General features: G+C 32.4%; 4 protein-coding genes and 2 pseudogenes across 4 annotated transcripts; 2 read left to right on the forward strand and 4 right to left on the reverse strand.

Annotated features, from left to right (window-relative positions):
- On the reverse strand, positions 1-978 carry LOC132938840 (uncharacterized). Its single transcript, XM_061005845.1, has one exon. It carries the CDS (start codon positions 976-978, stop codon positions 1-3), a length of 978 nt encoding a protein of 325 aa, XP_060861828.1.
- Positions 979-1,042: 64 nt separating this feature from the next.
- Positions 1,043-3,287, reverse strand: LOC132938841 (uncharacterized). The gene is made up of 2 exons (XM_061005846.1): positions 1,757-3,287; positions 1,043-1,659 (listed from the first exon to the last, which is right to left on the reverse strand). Exons 1-2 carry the CDS (start codon positions 3,285-3,287, stop codon positions 1,043-1,045), a joined length of 2,148 nt encoding a protein of 715 aa, XP_060861829.1.
- A 3,967-nt stretch (positions 3,288-7,254) lies between these two features.
- Positions 7,255-9,351, forward strand: LOC132937935 (THAP domain-containing protein 1-like). The gene is made up of 5 exons (XM_061004563.1): positions 7,255-7,382; positions 7,513-7,756; positions 8,116-8,305; positions 8,381-8,452; positions 9,288-9,351. The coding sequence occupies exons 1-5, from the start codon at positions 7,312-7,314 to the stop codon at positions 9,299-9,301; spliced, it is 591 nt and encodes a 196-aa protein (XP_060860546.1). The 5' UTR covers positions 7,255-7,311; the 3' UTR covers positions 9,302-9,351.
- A 6,436-nt stretch (positions 9,352-15,787) lies between these two features.
- Positions 15,788-16,237, reverse strand: LOC132938528 (uncharacterized; annotated as a pseudogene).
- Positions 16,238-19,693: 3,456 nt separating this feature from the next.
- On the reverse strand, positions 19,694-20,424 carry LOC132938842 (uncharacterized). The gene is made up of 2 exons (XM_061005847.1): positions 20,412-20,424; positions 19,694-20,349 (listed from the first exon to the last, which is right to left on the reverse strand). The coding sequence occupies exons 1-2, from the start codon at positions 20,422-20,424 to the stop codon at positions 19,694-19,696; spliced, it is 669 nt and encodes a 222-aa protein (XP_060861830.1).
- Positions 20,425-20,563: 139 nt separating this feature from the next.
- On the forward strand, positions 20,564-22,081 carry LOC132938844 (uncharacterized; annotated as a pseudogene).
- The last annotated feature ends 1,560 nt before the right edge of the window (positions 22,082-23,641 follow it).

The raw sequence follows: 23,641 nt of genomic DNA on the forward strand, positions 1-23,641 counted from the left end.
CTAGATGAGAGCGCTTGGAAATATTAACATTGGGTGTTTACACTCGTACGATAGGTTGGAATGACGAAGGCGACCACCAACTCGGATGATTCCAACATCGTCGACGAACGGAGTTAAACGAGCCAACGGCTTTGATGATACTCTGGTCCCATTTGATAGCTCACGTAATAGGTCAGAGAAGTAAATACGTTGAGACTCTCTGATAATACTGCGAGTTGCACAGTCGACCTCAACCAGACTCAGACACTTCGTTGGAGGTGGTTCAAGATCGCAACGACGGCACCGGTTGATGAAACGGAGCATTATGGTGGTGACGCGAATCATGCGGTCATATGATGAAAAACGGTTGAACCATTCTTCTAGACAGTCGTGCGGGTCGATTCGAGTTGTGAGAGAAACTGGTAACACTTCAGGTAAGCTGCACAATGGTATGAGAGCTACGAGATTTATCCACGTAGATGGATTGGCTCGAAGAATCGCAGGACCTTGCCAATAGAGGGATAACTTCGTGAGTGCTGAAGGCATCACACCTCTTGACGCAGAATCGGCAGGATTGTTTGTCGACTCAATATGGGTCCACTTACAATCAGGCACTATGGTGCGGATCTGATGGATACGATTGGACACATATACCTTGAATGAAGTATGAGGGACCGTTAACCAGGATAGGACTATCATCGAGTCGGTCCAGCCGTAAGTCCCAACAATCTTGATATGAGGATCCAATACTCGCTTGATGCGCCCAAGCCACCGGGCGAGTAACAGTGCGGCGTTCAGCTCCAGTCGTGGTATTGTTAATGGCTTCATCGGAGCAAGCTTGGTCTTAGACCCGACGAGAACGGCAGGTTGAACACCTGATGAATCAGCTGACAGCACATATACGATCGCGTCATATCCAAGCTGCGAAGCATCACAAAATCCCAACAAATAGCATGACGGTTGTCCGAACGTGCTGAAGTGGCGTGACACACGAATCATCGACAACGATGGCAGATCAGACAGAAATGAGGACCAGTCAGCATGAATTTCCGGAGGCAGTGGATCATCCCATACCAACCCTAGTTGCCAAGTCCGTTGCATGATGCATTTTGCCCAAAAAATTGTAGGGCCGAATAACCCCAACGGGTCGAATTCTGGCCACCATTGACAGGACGCCCCGTTTAGTGAATATTGGAGATGGTTGAAAGCGCAACGCACAGCTGAAAAAGTCATCGTTGGGGTTCCATTGCAATCCGAGTAACTTTGTTCCTCCGTCTTCGGAATCGTGGAATGGTAACGGCGTGCTTACCCGATCAGCTGCCGGCACAGACGACAAAATGTCATGAGTGTTGCTGGACCATTTTTTAAGTTCAAGCCCAGATTTTGCGAGAATACGCTGTAACGACGATTGGAACTCCAAAGCACCTTCAACTGAATCCGCTCCTACGCAGATGTCGTCGACGTATGTCTGGTACAGTAAGGCATCACGGACATGATCGGCGTCGGCGCAATCATTTTCAGCAATTGACTGTAGCACGCGTATGGCCAGGAACGGAGCACACGTCACTCCATACGTGACGGTATTTAACTGGTACTCGACAAGCTGGTCATGTGGAGATGACCGCCACAGAATGTGCTGGTACTTGCGGTACTCTGGTAGCACCTGGATTGACGGTACATCTTGCAGATGTCCGCCGTAAACGCATGTGGGTAAATGCGAAATCGCGTTAGGACATCAATTTTAGTTGTTGTAGCTTCTTCCCTGGAAGCAGACAACCGTTCAATGACGGTCCGGCTGAACATCGTGCAGACGCGTCAAACACCACACGGATCTTTGCGTCACCATCATCAGCTTTGTAAATTGTATGATGAGGGACAAAATAATGACCGGGTGTGGGCACCACCGACATATGACCTAACGCCAAATAGTCGTCCATGAAATTTGTATACAATGTCTGCAGCTGTGGATTAGACAATAGTTTCTTCTCCAATGACTCAAAACGCTTGACTGCCATTGAACGAGAACCAGCAAATGTTGTTGGCAAAACAGGGACTCGAAACGGTAGAGGAACGGAAAAACGGCCAGATGGTAGCCGCACACATTCATTCCTGAATATGGACTTACACTTTCCTTCATCAGTGAACGCATCTGGAGCCGCCTCAGGTTCTTCAATGTCCCAGAATTTGTTCATCTGCTCCTCAATTGATACAGTCAGCAATACCGGGAGTGCATGTAGTGGCTCGACGTTGGTATATGGAACAGGACCAATTAGTATCCAGCCAAATACGGAATTGAATGCCGAAGGCAGAGAGGAGTCAATTTCAATTGTATGGCCATTCATAATGATGGCGTATATGTCAGCACCCAGCAGCATATCCACACTAGATGCGACGTGAAATGAAGGATCAGCCAGGGCAAGATTTGAAAACTTATCCTTAATGGTAGAATTCAATGTTTTGTGGGGCATATCACCGGTGATGGATGGCAATACCCAAGCTTGAATGGACAGCGATGGTTCAGGTGCAAACCGGGGCTGGACAATGCAGTCAATCCAGCCCATTACACTATTAACAGGATGCCCAGCTAGACCAGTAACAGGCGCAGTCCAGCGAGTGCGTTTTAGACCAAGGCGGTCCGCAAATGATACCGTGACAGCACTTATTTGTGAAGCACAATCAACTAGTGCACGCATCGTCTGCCACGTGCCCGAACGGTCACGCACGTGGACAAGCGCTGTCCCCAGCATCACTGAACATGATGTAGAAGTGGTGGGCATCGGTTGAGATGCACACAATGATGATTTAGCTTTGGGTTCGGGAACCTTTTCCTTGGTGTTGCGTCCACCCATGTGTAACAAAGTGTGATGATTCCGAGAGCACTGCTTGCAACTTGGTTTTGACCGACACTTGTTAGACCAATAAGAATTGCTGAAGCAGTTGAAACACAAACTCTGATCACGCATCCATTTACTACGTTCGTCGATTGCCCACGACAAAAATTGGCTGAAGGTGTCCAAACTATTACTCGCCTTGCAGCATGGACAAGATCTTTCGGGCTTCGTTGTGAACAACGACGCAGCATGTTGATAACCAGAATGACTGGGACGATCTCCCTTACGGTTCGACTGACGAGACGACTTCGACTGTGAACTAGCGGTTTCTGTTTTCGAATCACCAATTATTTCCAACGTTGACACTCGAGACTGAACGCACGCCAGTAGTGCATCAATAGTCGGATAGTCACCCTGACTCGTAACGGTAGTTTCGAACAGTTCCCTCGTCGCGACTGGTAAACATCGAAACGCCATTGAAAACAATACGAAAGATCCCAAATCTGGAATGTTTAGCGATTTTAATAGGGAGAGTCCTTCGTTGAATTTACTGGTATTCAGGTCTGTCAATGACTCTTGAGTTGACACGGGTAATTGGTAATTGGAACAGTTTGTCAATTAATGACATGGCGACTAATCGCGGCCTATTAAACCGGTGTTCAACTGTTGACCAAGCCAGGTCATAATGGTCCTCGGACATGGGTATGCCACGTATGGCATCAGAAGCCACCCCGCGCAAGCAACCAACTAGATAATACATTTTGTCCGCCTTAGGTATGGACATGGAATCAACATTCGCGCGGAATTGATCGCGAAATGTAGGCCACTGGTGAAAATCACCATCATATATAGGCAATGGTATTTCGGGTAAACGAGACGATGGAATGTAGGTGGACGAAGCTGATGAACCGACCTGATGACCAACGTTTTGACGCTTATCAACCTTATTATTAATATAAGACAGGTCAATAAGATCAGCGCCAGTAGGTGTAAGTTGACTGATAATAGATTTCGACGTAGTTATGAGATTACGCACTTCACCTGGCAAATCCGGAGAATAGTCTTCAAGTTCGCCTAACTCCATAAGATGACTCAACACAGAATCGTCTTCTGTCCTGAATTGGATCCACGACGCATCGAGATCAACTGCTGCATGCTTGAAGTCAGAAACCAATGTCGAATCCAACAATGCACATAAACCATGGGTTAGGTAATAGTACGATCTCGCAGCCGCTGCGCACGTTCTTTTTCTTCTGCCATTTTGACTAAATAAAATTATAACCAACTTACCCCAAACGAGAAAATATCTGCCTGAAAATTACAATTTCCAACAATACCTAGAACGCATAGGATCAATAAACAATAAATATGTACGTAAACAATCGTAGTTCTACTGTACATTCACAATTCAATATTAATCTATGTAATATAATTTACCTACTACGGTTTAATACTATCACACAACAACAGACCCATATACAACGCTAACTGGACCCTAACCCAGGTCCGTCAACCGCGCACTGCTACCAAAATGTTGGCGCCGACGTAACTCCTACGATATATGGCGGTTAACCACGACGACTCGCGTCGATATGGGAATGAGGTGACACTGGTCTTTTGATAATAAATTCTAACACAAAGTTTGATCGTTAAATGATAGTGTATAATATATGGAATTGAATTAATAATAATGTACATAAATAAATATTGCACAGAGTCGCGACCGTGAAGACGTCTCTTTGACGGTCAGCGAATAATAATAATTACGATCATAAACAATAATGATATGTCTTTATGACAATTGCAAAATACAAAACAATAATAATTGATAACGATACCACGGCGACGATGGCAGTTAAAACTGATAGTCGTTGATGTTGTGGCGAACCGCCGCCACATAACTACCTCCCAGCGTCGATCATCATGTAAACGGTTGGTCACAATGATTCCCGGCAGACGGCGATTACCGTGACTCGGCGGCCGCCTGTCTCGGCCTCTTCACCCAGTTCAGTTTTCGTCCTTACGTAACACATCACCCTACGCTCTCGCTCTCCGCCGCCGACTCTCATCTTTCTCGTAATATACCCCGTAACAAGTTCATCGTGACCGACCGCCACTTTTCTTGTCGCACTCGACTCAACGTCGCGACGTACTGTTAATCTCGACCGACCTCTCATCAAAATAAAAAGTATTTTATTCCAAATCAAACGTTTGTCGTTTTTTCTTAGAGTTAAGTTCGTCGTGGTTACGCAAGTAGCGACGACGTTGGAGGTTCTCTACTGATAATACGAGAACTTCCACAATGTGTTACGATAATGACAACGTCGGCGGCGGCAGATGATAGGACGGTGACCCCAGCTGCTGACGGCGGCGGCACAATGACGTCACGGCTGCGGCGGCGACGAGTACTTATTTAATTTTTAACGGATCACGTTCAAAATTTTAGTGCTATCAAACCGACACGGTATACGCACTCGAATATGTATTGGCATAGGCCCACTCACCAACGAGTACAGATTGTTCCGTGAGCGGTGATTTCGTCGCGTCACACACGCGGTTGCCGGATTGAGTTACAATAATATTATGTACCAATGTACAGCCAAATCAAATCGTCCGAACGGCGATCGGAACACGACGAAAGATAACGCACAATATTATATCGACTCAAACGATGTAAGTACTTGCAAGTTGCAAACGCACCACGTGGAATCAACACGAAATGCCGCGGCAGTCACGAGTGTAACGCAAAACGCACAGGCCGGTGTACATCGGCACCGTGGAACGCAGAATGACTGGCGTCGCGGAGACGACGTCCGAGCCGTCCAGATTATGGAGTCTAAAGCTCTGGAATCGCCGTGTTATCGTGCGGTATCACGCGCACCGGTGGTGACATCCAAATGTGAAAAGGCGGCAGTTTAAACAATTATAATAAAAAACGGCTTTAATTAACTCTGGATAATAATCGACTATTGTATAAAGATATTTTTATAACGTTAACCTAAAAGTCAAGTTTCAGATACCTACAGGAGATGTCAAATACCAGTATAGTGGGGTTAACCAACCTAACTTAACCACAGATTATATGAAAACAGATTGTGCACTTCCTATGCTGCAATGTAAAAAATGAATAAGGTGTTCTGATTGGTTGTCTCCCAAATCAGTGTGACCACAAATACCAATGCTAATTTATTGTATATACTTACATACCATAATATTGAAATTTGAATTATTGAATTAAGCTAAGTGAACTTTTCAATTGCAACTCAATGCTCATAATATTGTACTTTGGTAAAAGTAATAGAAAAGTAAAAAATGCAAATCGTTGTCTCCAAAAATATATTAATTTAAATTTATCACAATATCAAACAATATTTTTACAATTAAAAAAATTTAGAATGTAGGTAAATTACAAATACCTTATACTTTTTACTATAAACAATTAAATATATTATAAATTATAAAAATAATTAAGTACAAAATTTTATTACTAATGGCTTTCTTTCTAATTTATTTATAAATTATTTAATATACACAATTTTCTATTTTTTTTTTTGTTTTTCTGATATTAAATTCCTATTTAAAAATTTAATAGCAGCATGAATCCTAAATCTTATAAAATAATTAATTAAATACTCTTTATTAAATTGTGGACACGGATGTCGAAATACAACATTAGTCATGCTTAACTTTAACTTAATACCTACTTCATTTTCAATAGATAATTGTGGAAACCTATTTATAAAATGTTTTCTAACTCATCTATAAAAACATAAAATTCATGTCGTGGCATCATTAAATTGCCAAACATTGATTTTTCTGAATTTTCATATGCTTTGAAATAACAAAGTAAAAGAGTCATCCAATTTTTTTTGTGATTTTGCATAATGAATACAAACTTTGCAACTATGTTTTTCAAGAAATTTTTTCATCAAAAACCCACAAACATAAAAAAGTATTTTTCTCAGGCATCGATAAGTTTCTATAATCTGGGGTATCTATTTTAAGTGTATTTTTAAATTTAAATGGATTTTTATCTTGAAATATTATTTTTATGGTTTCGTCATTAAAAGAATCAGTATTTATTTTAGATAAAATTTCATCCAAGTCTGCTATGCAATTGGCATTGTCTGAGTGAGTAAAATAATTAAGACAAAAATTTTGTTTAAATGACCAGATGAATTGTATGGAAGTTGGATTAACATTATTTCCATTATGTACCAAATAAATTTTTGTCATATACTCTGTTATCACTATCAGGTGAGCCTATTGATTAAGATTATCAATTACATCGAGATGTATATACTAGACTGGAGCGCGCACTAGTCGTCAAAAAACGAGCCGGCTCGTTGATTCGCTTCCCCCACCATTGCATGGCAAAAGGACTGGATGGCACAAGGCAGTGCGTTACGCCGTTGCACTATTTCGGTTATTTCATGGCGTCAAATTCTGTTTACTGGTTAAATTCCTGCTTTATTGTAAATTCAATCAAACTTATTTAATCATGGTAATTTCATGTTCCTCATATGGGTGTACAAACCGGCGGAAAAAAGGATGTGGTATACAATTTCACCGGTATGTAAAAACATAGGTACCTTTAGTCATTTTTGTACCGATTATTCTAATATAAATAGCCTTAATATTATACAAGATAAACGTTACTGTCTGATGAGTATAATAAAATTATTTTGTTTACCTGGTTTAGCTTTCCTCTAAAGAGGCCATCCGTTTTGGAAAAGTGGATACATGAAATAAAACGCAAACACTTCAAACCTTCTGAGTATAGCTATTTATGCAGCGAACACTTTACAAATAAAGACTATCAAATCCGTCCAGGAGCAAATGTAAAATGGTTAAAAGATGAGGCTGTTCCATCTGTATTTAAAGAGTTTCCTCAACATTTACAGAAGAAAAAAGTTGTTTGCCGGTTGTTACAAAGAAACCCATTGGTAAGTTTAATAATTTTACATCATATAATCTTAATCATTTACTAATTTCAGAAATTGTTGTTACCTATTTTTAATTAATAGTATGCAATATAATTAGATCCTGCAGACTACACAGTGACAAATGTTGTCACTATAATTTTTAACAACATTAAATGTTGTTATATACAAATTGTGTATATAGGTTTACATACCTACAAGCTTTTGTTCACTGTACATTATCTAATTTTAAGACATACACTTTTACCCAGTGACATATGAAAATGTCTAGATATGCAACTTTTATAAACTCTACTCCTTCAAACAAAAAAAAAGTTGAAAATATAAGACTGATTAGTTAATTTTATTATTTAATAATTTAGGTTGACAATAATTGTGATATATCTGTCAATACAGTCGATATAGAATGTTCCAGTTCAAAAAATTTTGAAAATAATACTAAAAGTGTTCAGTGTTCCATACAATCGCCAACAAAGGCAATTTTGAGAAAAAAAGTAAAAGTATTACAACAACGCCTTAAGCGAAGAGAAACAAAAATTAAATCATTAAAAAGTAATTTAATTAACATAATTGTTTCTAATACAATACTGAATTTGTAAAATGTATTTGTGTTTAACACTGTTACAGGTCTTGTTATGCGCATTAAGAAAAACGTCCCGATGTCAGATGATGTAACGACACAGCTAGAAGAACATTTTGGTGGGATACCGTTAGCTTTATTACTGCATGAACGCAAAACTAAAAAAATTGGAAAAAATGCCATACGCTATAGTGATTCTATGAAAGAGTTTGCTAAAACGCTTTTCTTCTATTCTCCTAGAGCTTATAAGTATGTACGCACACATTTTAGACTTCCTCATCATTCAACCATTCGAAGCTGGATGAGCACTATGGAATGTGAGCCTGGGTTTTTGGAAGGAGTCTTCAAATTTTTAAAACTTGAAATAACTCAAAAGACTTGGTTACAAGACTGTTCGTTGGTTATTGATTCTATGTCGATCAGAAAACAACTAATTTGGGAACCTGATAAAGGCAAATATGCTGGAAATGTAGAATTTGGTGTTGGTGAAAGTACAGAGCTTGCTACTGAAGTTTTAGTTATTATGGTTGTTTGCTTAACTAAACAGTTTAAATGCCCAATTGCTTTTTTTCATGTGAATAAGATAAATAGTAGTGTATTAAGTACATTATTATCTACAGCTATTGTAAAACTGCATGAAGTAGGCATTCAGGTCTGGAATGTAACGTGTGATGGTGCTTCTGCTAACATACAATGTTTCAAAAAGTTGGGCTGTAGTTTTGATATAGACAACTTGAATACAAAATTCACTTTAGATAAATCTATAGAAGTATATTCTATGTTTGACACTTGCCACATGCTTAAGCTTGCTCGTTCTTCTTTAGCTGACAAACAAATTATTCAGTCAAAGAATGGTGACATAAAATGGTCATATGTATGCTCTTTGAACTCTTTTCAAAATGAATTAGGATTAAAATTTGCAAATAAGCTAACTGCACAACATATTAATTACAGAAATTCAGTCATGAAGGTCAAACTTGCAGCACAAACGTTGAGTAGTGGGGTTGCCGATGCAATTGAATATTTATGTCAAAAAGGTGAACCTTCTTTTACAAATAGCCAAGCTACAGTTGAATTTATAAGAAAAATTGACCGCCTATTTGATATTCTAAATTCTAGAATACCATTTTCTAAAGGTTATAAGAGTCCTATACACGCTGGTAATATCAACACTATAATGTCTGTATTCAATGATACTACTGATTATTTAAAAACATTAAAATGTGATGGAAGTCCGTTAGTATTAGGTGGGAGAAAAATGTTCATATTAGGATTTATTGTTACAATGTCTTCTACTATACAAATTGCTTATAAACTTCTATATAGATCTCAAAGTCTCCTTAAATTTATCTTGACATACAAAATGTCACAGGATCACTTTGAAATTTTTTTTGGTTGTGTAAGAGCGAGAGGAGGGTCTAACAATAACCCAAATTGTGTCCAATTCAAAAAAAGTTTAAGGCAATTACTATTTACCAAAAATATTACTGTGGAAAACGGAAATTGCTCTCATTTTGTTATTCCTGGAGGGGATGTTTTAGATTTCCGTTGTGAAAAAAGAAGCTTTATAACTGAAGACAGTGAAAATATATTTGAATCTGATATTAATAATTATTTAGATATTCTTAATAGTGTACAGTTAGGAGAGTACACAGGTGAAATACTAGATTACATTGCAGGATATATTGTAAGAAGCATATGCAAAAAACTTGTGTGTCATTTCTGTGTAGGTATATTATTAAGTTTTCAATCAGATCATAACTATACAGCAGGTATTCAATTTACATCTTTTGTAAGTCGAGGAAAATTAAAAATTGTATCTGAGGCTGTATCTTTGATCATCAAGGAATTAGAAAAATCTTTTCACACTATAGTTGTAATAAAAAAAATATTACACAAGAATGTGAAACAAAGTATCATTATGTTAACAAAAAAAAATATATCAAATAAAAATTCACTTTTTTTTTCCCGAATTCTCACCCTGTTAATGTTGATTTAGGTTCTCCATCTCATGAATATAGTCTGTTTACAGCTATAAGTAATAGTTATATCAACATAAGAATGCGTCATTATGCAAAAGAAATTAATTCTAGGGAAGTATTTAAAAATAAATCTTCACTGAGGCAAAAATTCACTAAATTAATATTATTTAATAATTTGTAAAAAAAAATTAGATTGTATGTTATTTAATTTTTTTAAGGTAATATTAAAAATAAATGTAAGACTGGCATTTGCAAGAAATGTTTTATAAGTTCTCACGTAACACATTAAATACCTTTTGGATATAAGTATTACATTTAAGTATAAGCACAAATATTGTTAATTTAAGTACTTATTTCATTTATATGTTGTATCAAATATAAATATTAGAAAAATAATGGTTTGTTTTTTATTGACTGTTTATGAATATTGGGTACCTATTTACTAGTAGTTGCTTATTATAAATTATTTTTAAGTACCTAATTTTATTACAATATAATTCTCGAACCACAATTTAGAACAATGTATTTTAAAATTAATTATTTTCAACAAAGAAATTCAAAATCGTACATTGGTAATTACAGAAAAAATAAATGAACAACGAATGTTGCGAGCACGGAGCAACGCGTATTAAAGCTTATCTGAATATGCTACGTGAGTTTTTTTGCCCTGCAATGGTGGGGGAACAAGACTACGCCGACGGCTCATTTTTCGTTGTAGTGATATCATAGGGAGTGCGCGCTCCAGTGTAGTATATACATCTCGATGATCAATTATAATTTCTTATCACGGGACCCAACTGTCCCCATCCCAGCCACCAGTATATGACAAGTTTCAAATATTTTTAGTTTGTTGAAATGGTCACATTGATTCTGGCGGTGATCATATCAGGCCGTTTTTTGTTTACATTTAATTCCCGTTTTTCCTTAATTTTTCTTTTGTTTTTCACGTCGCTTGTGAAAACTACTGGGAAATTTTTACTTTTGACCCCCCAAAGTACCAACTAGATTCACTTTCCTATCAGAAAAGTTACTATTGAAGAAAATCCAAGCACTTTTACTGTACTAAAACTTGATGACAGACACAAAAATAAAAAAAAAATTAAAAATTAAAAAAAAAACACACATCATTGTAGAATCAATACATTCATCGCTTCGCTCAGAATCTAAAATTATTAAGTAACAAAATAAAAAATAAAATATAATCAAATGTATAGAGTGTAAGACAAACACTATTTGGATAAATAAAAAATATAATTGGCCTCAGGCATAGTAGAAATATCTGCAAGCAAATACTTATAATATACACAAATAGTCTGCACTTTGTTAATAAAGAAATATTGTTTTGGAGGGACATCCAGTTAAAATAGAGTTTAATAATGATAATTGACAATATGGGGAATATTAGTTAAGAATAGAGATAGTAGAGTTTACTAAAGTATAATATATAGGGTGTAAAAAATAAAATTATTGTTTTAAAATATAATGAAAAAATGTAAGTTCTCAAACAAGAAGCCTCAAAAGAAGCATGAAACAATCACAAAAAACTTCAATCAACAGTCCACCTTCGCCATATTCAATCAATCCAGTCGGATAAGGGATAAAAACGATGTTTATGTTCATAATTTCTTTGTAATTTTTTTTTCTCTAAAGGAAGGGGGTAATGTAACAAATATAAATATAAATATGTTACCTGACACCTATGTATATAATAGAACATAGTTGGTATATTTTTGAGTATTAATATTTGTAAGTGTTTAGTAGACAATAAAACATAATAAAAACTGAAAAGGAATCCTAGTAATTTAAATATATTTAAGATCCTGATATCTACATATCTGCCCTTGGCTACGGTATTTATATCTATAGGATCCTACGATTCTCCCTGGATATCTTATATTTAACTGGTCGTTCCCCCGACCACGTTACAGTACCTATATAATATTATAATAATGATGTATTTCATCAAGTTTATGACTAGTTTTTTGTACTTAACAATCAAATGTAATTACTATGTGGTTGTCGTTATTAGCAATCTGTATAGCGATAACTTTTTATAAGGTGTATTTTATTTCCGATCGCTATTACAGTATTATGTACTAACATGATGAATTTGAATGTCGTCTATTATTATAGTAACAGTCGTACTTAACCGTCAAATGTCCGTCAGATTGGCATACACAAGTGCCCGTTACATTTTGTACATTAATATTATTATATTTTTAGTTGGCATACTATTGCGTATTGTAAATTTGTAAATAAATAATTAAATGTAATAAATTATTGTTTTTTTCTCTCGACAAAGCTGCAGTGTTTTAAATATTCAACACAGTGATGATTATATTTTTATAGTTATATTATACGTAGGTTCGAAGATTACATTTTGAGCTTATATTAGTTTAAATGTATTTGACAAACCGACGATTAACAGCAATAATTAATTACGTACGACTTTACACGGAACATTCTAGTAACGTAAAGGTACGTGCTTAGAATTATTAATTATATATTATGTCTAGAATTTAATCACAATGTTCGTGGAATAATGTGGTTCCAATATCGTTGGTATTGTAGCATTTTATAGTTTAATTTTGTGCAAATGTCAGATATAAATACATTTATTATCCATCAAGAAGACCATGTGAAAATATAATATAGATAAAATATTTGCAGGTATCACAAAATACAATTGTTATCGATGTATGATTACTTTTTATATATATAAATATATAATTTTGCGGTTGTCTAATCTCTGTCATTATATTTATGATACAAAAACAAACTTAAACAGTCTTATTATTTTTTGGTGAGTACATTCAGAGTGACTCTTTCATTGCATTAACAAATCACTTAGTATTATAGACACATATCAAAAAACCTAAACAAAAATATGAATCTTACAAGTCTTATAGATATATAGTATTGATTTTTACTTACCTACTGGCATATAATATTTGAAAATGACGATTGTACATGAAAATATTGTGAGAATAGTAAAATATTTTCGGATTTATAATTGATAAAATAAATTAAAATTTATGTGAATTAGTAATAATAATCAATGAAAAAAACTTAACATTGTGTTAAAATAAAAAAGTTCACTGTACTTTCTCCTAAGTATACTAAAATACTGTATATAAAATGACTCAAGTCTTTTAGAGGATAAATCTTACTACGTACATGATTTGGGTGAATTTAGTATTATAATTCATAATCAATGGTATTATTCATTGGACTATTAATTTATTTTTGCTTATAACATGAAAGTTATATGCAAATTAAAGTTAGAAAATCAATTAAAATGTAGCTGACAGGAGTTTTATTAAAAAAAAAATTGTCCTAGAAGTTAGCGCTCTCCCCCCACCTTCTTGAAAATTATCCAAACTTGTGTAAATATTTAGCAAAATAATTAAAAATAATTAGAAATAGATTTTTTAGATTTTTAAAATTCAACTTTTAAATTTTGCGAATTGTTGTCAAATTGGCAAATTGTTTTCAATTAATTTACTAAATATTTGCGCTAGTTTGAATAATTTTTATGATAGTGGGGGGGGGGGGGGACTAACTTTATAACAATCGTGTTTGTTATTAAATTTTGATTTGTTTAAACATTTTAAATATTAATTAAATTATCTTAAAATATTAAAAATAATTTTAACGGCAACTACCAGTTTCGTATGTAAATGTAATAAAAATTAAAAAAGATAAACCATTACATGCTTAATTTAACAGGAATATCACATTACATTTGTTTTTCAGATTGATATATATATGTATATTTTAAAAGTGTGACGCTTCACGTATGTGAAGCACACAATTATATTTATACCCACATAGCATTTACCAATGTTAAAACTTTGATAAACGTTGAGATTTAATTGAATTTTAAAGTTTCGAAAAATAAGCTTTAATAAAACTAGATAAAGTGTTAATTTTTAAACATTTTAATTAGAATAAATTTTAAATGCTTTATAAGCACTTAATTTAGTTTAAATTATAAGTATTAAAAAGTTAATTTCTATACAATGCTGAATAAACGTACAATGAATAACATTTAAATAGAATAACATAACCAATGCTAATTAAGCCTTAATCCGTACATATTTACTATAGGTTACCAAGTTAAGACTGTATACTCATTAAATTAAAATTGCGCTGTAAGTATTAAGTGTTAAATAACAATTTAACACTTCTTAGATACTTAATACAACTTTATTCCCATTATTTTCAGTGAAGCTATTTATATAATATAATATACATATTATAATTGTTATATATTTTATATACGGTGAAACCTGTATATATAACGGACAGTCACGTGACCAAAATAATTGTCCGTTGTAGACAGGTTTCAATACCCATTATAGGTATGTTGTTTGCCACTATTGTTTCTATATATTATACAATAATTTATAGTTCTACACTAGATTTATATATTATTTATATATTTTTATATTACAAATAGTTTTCGTTGTCCTACGCGCGTCCGTCGACAAATATATTGTTTAATTTCGTTAACTTCCCCGATTCATAACATAATATAACACTATATAAGTTTATGATACCTATACTTACGTATAGCGGGGTATCTTCTGTTGCATAGGATTTTTGTTTTTATATAAATAAATCTAAATAACTGTAGTTACCTACTTATTTTTAACATCCTAGATTTGTATTAAACAACACTTATCTTCAATTAAAGATTAATTTATGATATAATATTTAGAATATTATATTATATTGTACCATGCCACAAATAGTAAGTAGAAACTGTAAAACTAAGACAAAAAAAAACGAAAATACAAATCGTACAATTTATTATAATACCTTAAAATAGTGAAAATTAAAAGTAAAATTAAAATTAAAAGACAATATATAATACCTAATTAGAAATAAAAATAATTAAGTATTATAATAATATAATATATTTATAATAATTACAATTATAGTGGTCGAATGGTAAAAAATTATATAGGTACTGTAGTCGTACAGAATACAAATATATATTATAATGTATACCTATATAGTTTGAATAAAAACAATAATAAATACTTATTTAAATAAAATATAATTATTTAAAGGCGCAGGGATTATAGTAGGCGTATATATTTATATAAATTTATTTGACGAAGTGTGTATTATTGGAAAACCTATTTTTTGATCTTGGATTTTTAAAATCTTATATTTGCATTCAACGGCGGTCATCAAAACCGCACACTTACCGTTCATAACCGCACACATTTATTCTATTGTTAAAAAGGGAAATTTGGAAGGTCGATAGTTCAAAACCGCACACATTTGATTGACAGTTAAAAATTAAACATATTTTATTGTTATTAATTAAAAAAATAATTTAGTGTTAATTTCGTTGTTATTAAAAAATAATTTAGTATTAATTAAAAATCATAATATAAAATAATTCGATATATAATTAAATTGAAATAAACTTACATCCTAATGTTTTTAAATAATCAATCAAGCTAATTTCGTTGTTAATGAAACGATCATATAATTTTAAAATAGATTTTTCTTTCTCCCTGCATACTTTGTACGGTTCACGTTGCCGTTTCGTATGGCAAAATTTGGTTTCAGTATTTTTTTTTTGTTGTTTTAACACATCTATCTGGAAGAAAAAAAAACAAAAATAATTTAATAATAACTCAAAATATATTTATTATTTTAAATTCATATTCTTACCGAATGAAATATAGTAGGATGTGGAATATAGAATTCATGCCTAAGTTGACTATGGTAACTTTCTGCACCGTTCGTCGTTCTTGTACTTTTATTGGGCTCTTCTGCCCACAACATTGGTTAACAATTATTAGTCTCAATATAATTATCTAATATGTAATCAGCAAAATCATAATATTGTTTTTCTTCTGGACAAGTAGCCATTATCTCAATAAACGCCTCAGAAATCATATGTGATGGTAAATAAGGCAAACCAAAAAAAAGTTTTAACCATAGTCCAGATCGTGAATTTTTATCGTCGTAGTTTTTTTTTAATATTGGAATGGAACTGATTTTTCTGTACCATACTTGACCAAGGTGGAAACGACAGGCTTTAATAATAATTAAAGGAAATACTTCTTTAGAAGCAATGTGAGCACCAAGTTCAAAATCTAATAGAGTGAAGGCTGGAATACACTATTGGCATTATTTAAACATAAATTTTTAATTGTTTCCCACATTTGTTTATAAATATCTTTTGTTTTTGACGGCAAAAAACAAAAAACAAGTGGTACGTAATAATTTTTACAAACGCCGTGGATGGTATATTGTTGATAAAAATGTTTCGGGCAATAAGTATAAGTTCTGTCTGCTAATATAAATTCAATTTCATTGCATAAAAATTGGAGATTTGTTTTACATGTCACTATTATTATTTGAGTGGACTCATTCACAAACACAAATTGTTCACCATTATTTAGTGTGATGTTTGATTCCTTTACCTTATTAAGAGCATCTGAGAAAGACACAGGCACAGGGGGTAGAAGTTTTCGTCTTTCACGATACATAGACTGTCTCATAGCATCAATATTATCTGCACTCACTGAAGACGTACATAATTCTTCCCTTATAATTTTTATAGGTTTTTCGTTTAAATTCAATTTCGATTTACGTTTAACGGCACATCGAATTTCTTTTAATTCTGGGTTAATTTCATTTGTTTCATGGTGATGTTCACTTTTATTTTGTTTGATGAATACATTTACATTTGAATTTGTCGTCACCATAACACTACATAACTTATTATTGCAATGCCAAACTAAGTCCACGGAATTTTTATTAGTACGAAAAAGTTGATATGAATACTTTTGGTAAATTATTGATTGCGCACCTTTATTGTTTATGTACACTTGTATCACGTCATCCATTATTCGAATTCGATGTCAAATTATTAAATGTAAAATTACTATAAAATATATACGTGAAGTCGAATATAGTCGCGATCACACTAAATGTTGTTAACTATTAGGTACTAATATTTGGAAAATAAAAACCATAATCGTATATTATTTTATTTCTTAAACGTGTAGATATAGCAATCGATAGCAATAATAACTTTTAAGTGTTAATAATAATTATTATACAGTAGTAATTGCGGTCACCTCCAATATGTCGTACTTCATTTATTTCGTCTAACAAACGCCGTCTTTTCGTCCTATCGCTCATTTTAAAATGTCTTTTTCACTGTTAAAAAATAATATAATAAAATTGATGTAATTAAATGCAATTATAATCTATACAATCATACAATACTAATAAGTAATAATATTATAAATTTATATGTATACATATATTTACCTACCTATTATATAGTTGGGCGCACGTACCTATAACCTTTAAAAAGCCTCCAAAATTAACAAACAATATTATAATTAATAGGTGTAATATTTATAATTGTATTATGAACACAACGCGTAGTATTTGGAATTCAAATTTGGAAGTATATACAATATACGTATACCAAATGAAAACTATTTAATAGGTAATAATATTTTTGTTCGTTTTGTAATTGTGTCAGTGACCAGTATCCAGCGCGACGGTAGTGGCGCGAAGCTAAGTAAAAAAAAAAAAGCGAAGCGGTCACTACCGTAGTATATTACACGAGCCAGAGTTTGCCCATTGATTGTATGTAAATTTGCCCGTTTTCTTTAGCCAGGGCTACAGACCTAATGAATGAACGGATTGGTCTGTTTGTGGTATCAATAGATCGGGCATGATTTGTAGATTATACCTTTGTCATTTTCGAAAAAATTGGTTGAATTATAACGAATATATTAGCAAAAAAGTCAAGTATTTTTGAAGCAAAAAGATATTGTGCTCGACCGTTTTTAGTTATTACGTTTCACGCAGCAGCGCACGAGACCGTATTACCCCCTCTATTCCGTATACGTTTTCGTCGCGGTCGTACACTGGGCAGCGGTTGCGACTTGCGGTTCCCGCCGTTGCCCGCGTCTTCGCTTATCGTATTCGTTATTTCTGTTATCGACATTCATGTTTCTGGTGACGTTCGGTGTAGATGTGTTTATTCGCCGCCGCGCAAACCACGTTTTATTTGTTGTCTCGTTTGTTACAGTGTTGTAGTAGGCCGCAATACATTTTGAACAATGGCCTCGAGGGGGTAAAAATGTATAAATTATAATAATGGAAAAAAAAATTGAATATGATTAAAAAAAAAAAAAAAATAGAGTATATTAAATAAAAAAACATAACAATAAAATTAATGAATAAAAATGTAAAACATTACATATTACATACCAGTACATAAAAATATATTATAAAAAAACTACTGATATCCCAACAAATACACTTCGTCGAACTCCGTGTAAAAAATTGCTAAGTAAAAAAAAACTAGTCATCTATAATACTTAAAATGCTATAAATGCTAAGTAAATTAAATTTTAAATTAATTGATTCTATCTCAATCATTTATTTACTTTGTGAGAATTTATTTTCTTTATAAATTAATAATTAAGACTTTTTTATAAAACAAATTTAGTAACATTTGTCATGGAAATTTATTAAATAGTCCAGTTATGAATAGACATATTTATTTGTCGAAATATATAAATTCTCGCAAAGTAAATAAATGATTGAGATAGAATCAATTAATTTAAAATTTAATTTACTTAGCATTTATTCTTGATATCACATCTTTATAATGATTAAGTATTATAGATGACTAGTTTTTTTTTACTTAGCAATTTTTTACACGGAGTTCGACGAAGTGTTTTTGTTGGGATAATAATATGGTAGATATGTCTAGTCTTAGGCCGCTCTCCCATTAGCACGACGCGATTGACGCGAAGCAACTGACGAAACTGGCGATTCTTATCGCGTCCGTGTTTCCAATGTTTATAAATAGTACTTCTCCCATACACGCAACGCGACTATTGTTGCAGCGACTGCGACGTAAAAAATCGCGCGCGACTGAACATGTTCAGTTTCATTGCAACGGTCGTCTGCGATTTTGGTAAATATGGCCAAAAAAGACGATCCCGTTTACAACATTAAACTTGTGGAAGAATTGAAAAACACCCTTGTCTGTACAATTATAAGTTATCCGACTATTTAAAACGAGATGTAACAGATTTGGCATGGGAAAGTGTGGCAAAATCGTTAAAGGACAAAGGTACGTTTGTTATTAATCATTGAATAAAATAATCTACAATAGTAATTTAATAATAATTAATAAGTATTAAGTAAATATAGTATGAAGTAGTATATATTAATATATAAATAATTTTTTATATTAATAAGTATTAAGTAAAAATAATCTACGATAGTAATTTAATATTAATTAATAACTAATAAGTAATATAAACTGACCTAACAAAAAAAATAATATTATAAAAGATAAATATTATTATTTTACGATGTACAATAATTCCATTGCCAAGGTAATGCAGATTGTGGTTGTATGAAGTAGTTAGACAGATAATTTCTAAGTCCGGATGCCGAATTTCTGGTTGGTAAATTGTTGTTTTCATTTTCTAATTCCAAATTCATTCCAATATTCATATTCATTTCAGTTTCCTTATGGTACTGCGGTTGATAAGCTCTACCTTCTCTAATCCGAATAAAATTATGTAATACACACATACATCGTATAATACTGCTTATTGTTTCTTCATTTACGCATAAAATTGGTGTACTTAGTACCTTAAATTTACTAGCCATCATCCCAAAAGCACATTCGATTGTTTTTCTTCCTCTACTTAATCTATAATTAAAAATTCTCTTTTTGTTATCAAGTACTCTTATTGGATAAGGCCTCATCAAATAGGTCTTAAGAGGAAATGCTTCATCCGCGACAAAATAGTATGGTAACATTTGTATATCCCCTTGGTCGTGAGGTAATTTGATGCCTGTTGGTATATCAAGACCATTTATATCTAACCATCGGCCTAAACGACAAGCTCTAAAAACTCCAACGTCACTATTTCTCCCTGCCTGACCAATATCAATTGTTGTAAATATACCATCTGCATCACAACTCGCCATAAGTACCAGAGAGTAACGATTACCTATACTATTACCACTCGCGACTCGCCTGTAGTCGCGTCTATAGAATCGCGTTACTCGTTACTCGTCAATATCATTTTAAACTGTTTACTGTTTCTCTGTTAGTCTGTCTTGTTCTCATTGTCATTTGTCATTGCTTACCCCCTTGTATCTATGCTCTCGACTCTACTTTATGTCTGTGCTGTTGATGTCTACTGCTAACGCGATTTAACTTTAATGTGGTCAATTATACATTTTTTGGACGAAAATACCGTGGAAACTGTACCAAGCACATGGTTTTCAAAAAATAAATGTGCCTGGCCCAATAATAAAAGCAAGCGGCATATTGCAGATCAATCTGATCCGATCCTACAATGTTTTAAGTGGTATAAAGCTCGGGCATTATTAACGGGCATAGGTAAGTCTTTATTTATTTCTACTTAATTTAAGATGATTGGAAGGAGTGAATGGTGATTTATTCTATTTTGGTGTAATATACCTAACTTAATAATGTGAAGTAAAGTTAACCACCAGATTAACTAATTAATATATATACCTATACATTTTGATTTTAGAATCATTCTCTGAAGCGAATAGAAAATGCAAAAAAGCTTTATACACAACCAATTTATCCTCTACTGAAACAGAAAATGATGAAGTTATGAACAAAAATCAAAAAAAAACTAAAGAAATGTTACAGTATAATTTGACAAAGCGTAAAAAAATAAAATTGACTAGATACGATGACAATGACAAATTTTCAGGTAAAAAAATTTAATTTAATAGTACCAACTTAGTTTACGATCGCTATTACAGAATACCTATTTTCCACCGGTAGACTTCATATTTTTAGTTAATTTAAATTTTCAACAAATAATATTATTATAATTTTCAGACAATGATACTGCAGACGATGACGATAACACAGTTCTTAAAATACCAACATACGAGTCTGGTAAAATGTCGAATTTTTATTTTATTATACCCCTTAAGTGGCCTCCATACCAACATTTCTTTTCTTATGCATAATATATATATAGGGACATATAGATTATATTCTGTATTTCCACTATTACGACTTACTCTCTGGTCCATTTTAGGGCAAATCCACCAATAGGTATTAAATATTTTATAAAAAAAAAATATTTTCTATGCTTAGATAGGTTTTTATATTTTCATTGTTGAATAAGTTAATTAAATTAATTAAAAATAATCAAAATTAAGTTAAACTAACATGCCTAGGTATATTTATAAAAAATTTAAATGTTAAAAAAACTATCCGTCCGAATCACAGAAAATATTCATCTTTATGAAGTATATATAATTATATAGGTGAGTTATATATAGGTGTGTTTGCCCTAAACTAGACCAGCTAGAGAGCTGCATCAGTGGAAACATGAATTAATATCTGTGTTTCTATATTATGAGCGAGATATACGGAGTAAATAAATGTTGTTATTGGTGGCCCCTTATAATAATAACCGTATTATTATTAACTCGTAATATTATTAACTCATAGATGATGGTACAAGTACAAAAGAAATTGTAGAAGGATCTAATAATAAAGAACTTCAAAAAAATCAATTCTCTTCTCCATCTTCCAACCAAAGTAAACCATATATTTTTAATAGAATTATCTATACAACTATTGAGTACAATATTTAAGTTTTAGATAAAACTCATTCAAAAATTGAATTGCCAAGCTGAAAAAACGATCATCAAGAGATAGAATCTTTTTCATTGCCTGAAATTTAATAAAGTAATTGTACTCAACATATTAAAACTGAAAAACATTTAACATCAGTGAATTTACTACAGAATAAACAAGGCAATTTTCACAGTTTATTCACTAATACTACAACACTGAATAAAGATCATTTTCTGCAGATTGTTATATTTAAATATTTATAATATAATCATATTTAAAAAATACATTTTTTTTGCTAAATTTTATTATGCAATTAACATTTTAGTGCATATATTTATGCATATTTAGGATTTTTTAGCGCATATTTGGTTGGTTTTTAATGCACATAAATCCGCGTTCTACTTTTAAAGTTTGATTATTTAAATTAAGATAACATTCTATACAGGTTGAATTATTTGGGATAAACTTTTAACTATCATTAAATTAATGTTCAAATACAATTTGACTTATGTTTATTGAATATTTAAATAGCATTCAATTAAGATAAAATTCTTAATGCTGATTGAATGCTTATTTCAAGTTTTCATTCAAGTTTGATTTTACGGCATGTCATCTTTATCCGATCTTTAATAAATGTTAAATTATACTACAGTTGGTCATATCTTAACATTAATTTAAACTTTAAAACTGAGTTTTCAATATCGAATTAGTATTAAATTAATATTACGATGCTATGTGGGTATATATTGGTACCTATATAATATTATAATAATGATGAATTTCATCAAGTTTATGACTAGTTTTTTGTACTTAACAATCAAATGTAATTACTAGCAATTTATTTGAAAATATTTAGTAGTATTTTGAAGACGATCGAATAAAAAGGAAAATTGATAATGATGTACAGCCTTTTTGCCGAGTTGTTTAAGATACACTTACGGCCTTTTGTTTAATTTTGCATACTAATTATTTACTCAGGTGATAAAAAAATGGCGAATCATTGTTTCAGATATGAGTTGTTACTAAATAAACAACTATTACTTCATTTTTCGAAACAGAATATTGTTTGGCGTATTTCATACAAAAAGAGTTGAAATTTGAACGAATATACCTAGTTATAAGTTTTTAAAGTTCAGATAAGTGAAATGAAGTGACACGTACAATGCTATAAGTTAGTCCCCTAATTAATTTTTTGATAAGTGTTGCAAAATTTTTTTTTTTTGTGACAACATTGAAAATGTATTACAAATTTCCTAAGGAGTTACTCTAACTTCAGTTGAAAAATATAGATGATATTTTTACTATAGCATTTATAGAATAAACTATAGTTAATATTTTTACGAAATTTAAAAATAAGTTCTTTGTTAGAAATTCATAAAATTTTTAATTCGTAGATAAAACAAAACAAGTTAGGAAAGCTCACTCTGCAATTCCTGGTTAATAAATAAAAATTCTGATTCGCAGCAGTATATTATCAGTTAGGCAATCTACCTCCGGTAGTTCACGGACCCCGTGCTGTTTGTAACGCTATTTTACCCAACAAATAAAATTTTATTCATAGAAAAAAAAATTTTAAAAAATTAAAACTGACAATGTCCGTAAACAGCTACAAAATTCTCAGTCATTATATATAATTTTTATTATTTTTACGTATTTTTAGGTATTTT

This window comes from Metopolophium dirhodum, chromosome 2 (assembly GCF_019925205.1).
Source record: "Metopolophium dirhodum isolate CAU chromosome 2, ASM1992520v1, whole genome shotgun sequence".
Classification (NCBI taxonomy): domain Eukaryota; kingdom Metazoa; phylum Arthropoda; class Insecta; order Hemiptera; family Aphididae; genus Metopolophium; species Metopolophium dirhodum.

What these genes read in the sequence shown, in the direction of transcription:
- LOC132938841 (XM_061005846.1), bottom strand. Translation starts at nt 3,287, where the DNA reads ATGGCGTTTCGATGTTTACCAGTCGCGACGAGGGAACTGTTCGAAACT. An exon ending in AGCCGGACCGTCATTGAACG is followed by an intron (nt 1,660 to 1,756) that starts GTTGTCTGCTTC and finishes GACATCTGCAAG; the next exon opens with ATGTACCGTCAATCCAGGTG.
- LOC132937935 (XM_061004563.1), top strand. Translation starts at nt 7,312, where the DNA reads ATGGTAATTTCATGTTCCTCATATGGGTGTACAAACCGGCGGAAAAAA. An exon ending in TGTGGTATACAATTTCACCG is followed by an intron (nt 7,383 to 7,512) that starts GTATGTAAAAAC and finishes TACCTGGTTTAG; the next exon opens with CTTTCCTCTAAAGAGGCCAT. An exon ending in AAAAATTAAATCATTAAAAA is followed by an intron (nt 8,306 to 8,380) that starts GTAATTTAATTA and finishes ACACTGTTACAG; the next exon opens with GTCTTGTTATGCGCATTAAG.
- LOC132938840 (XM_061005845.1), bottom strand. Translation starts at nt 978, where the DNA reads ATGATTCGTGTGTCACGCCACTTCAGCACGTTCGGACAACCGTCATGC.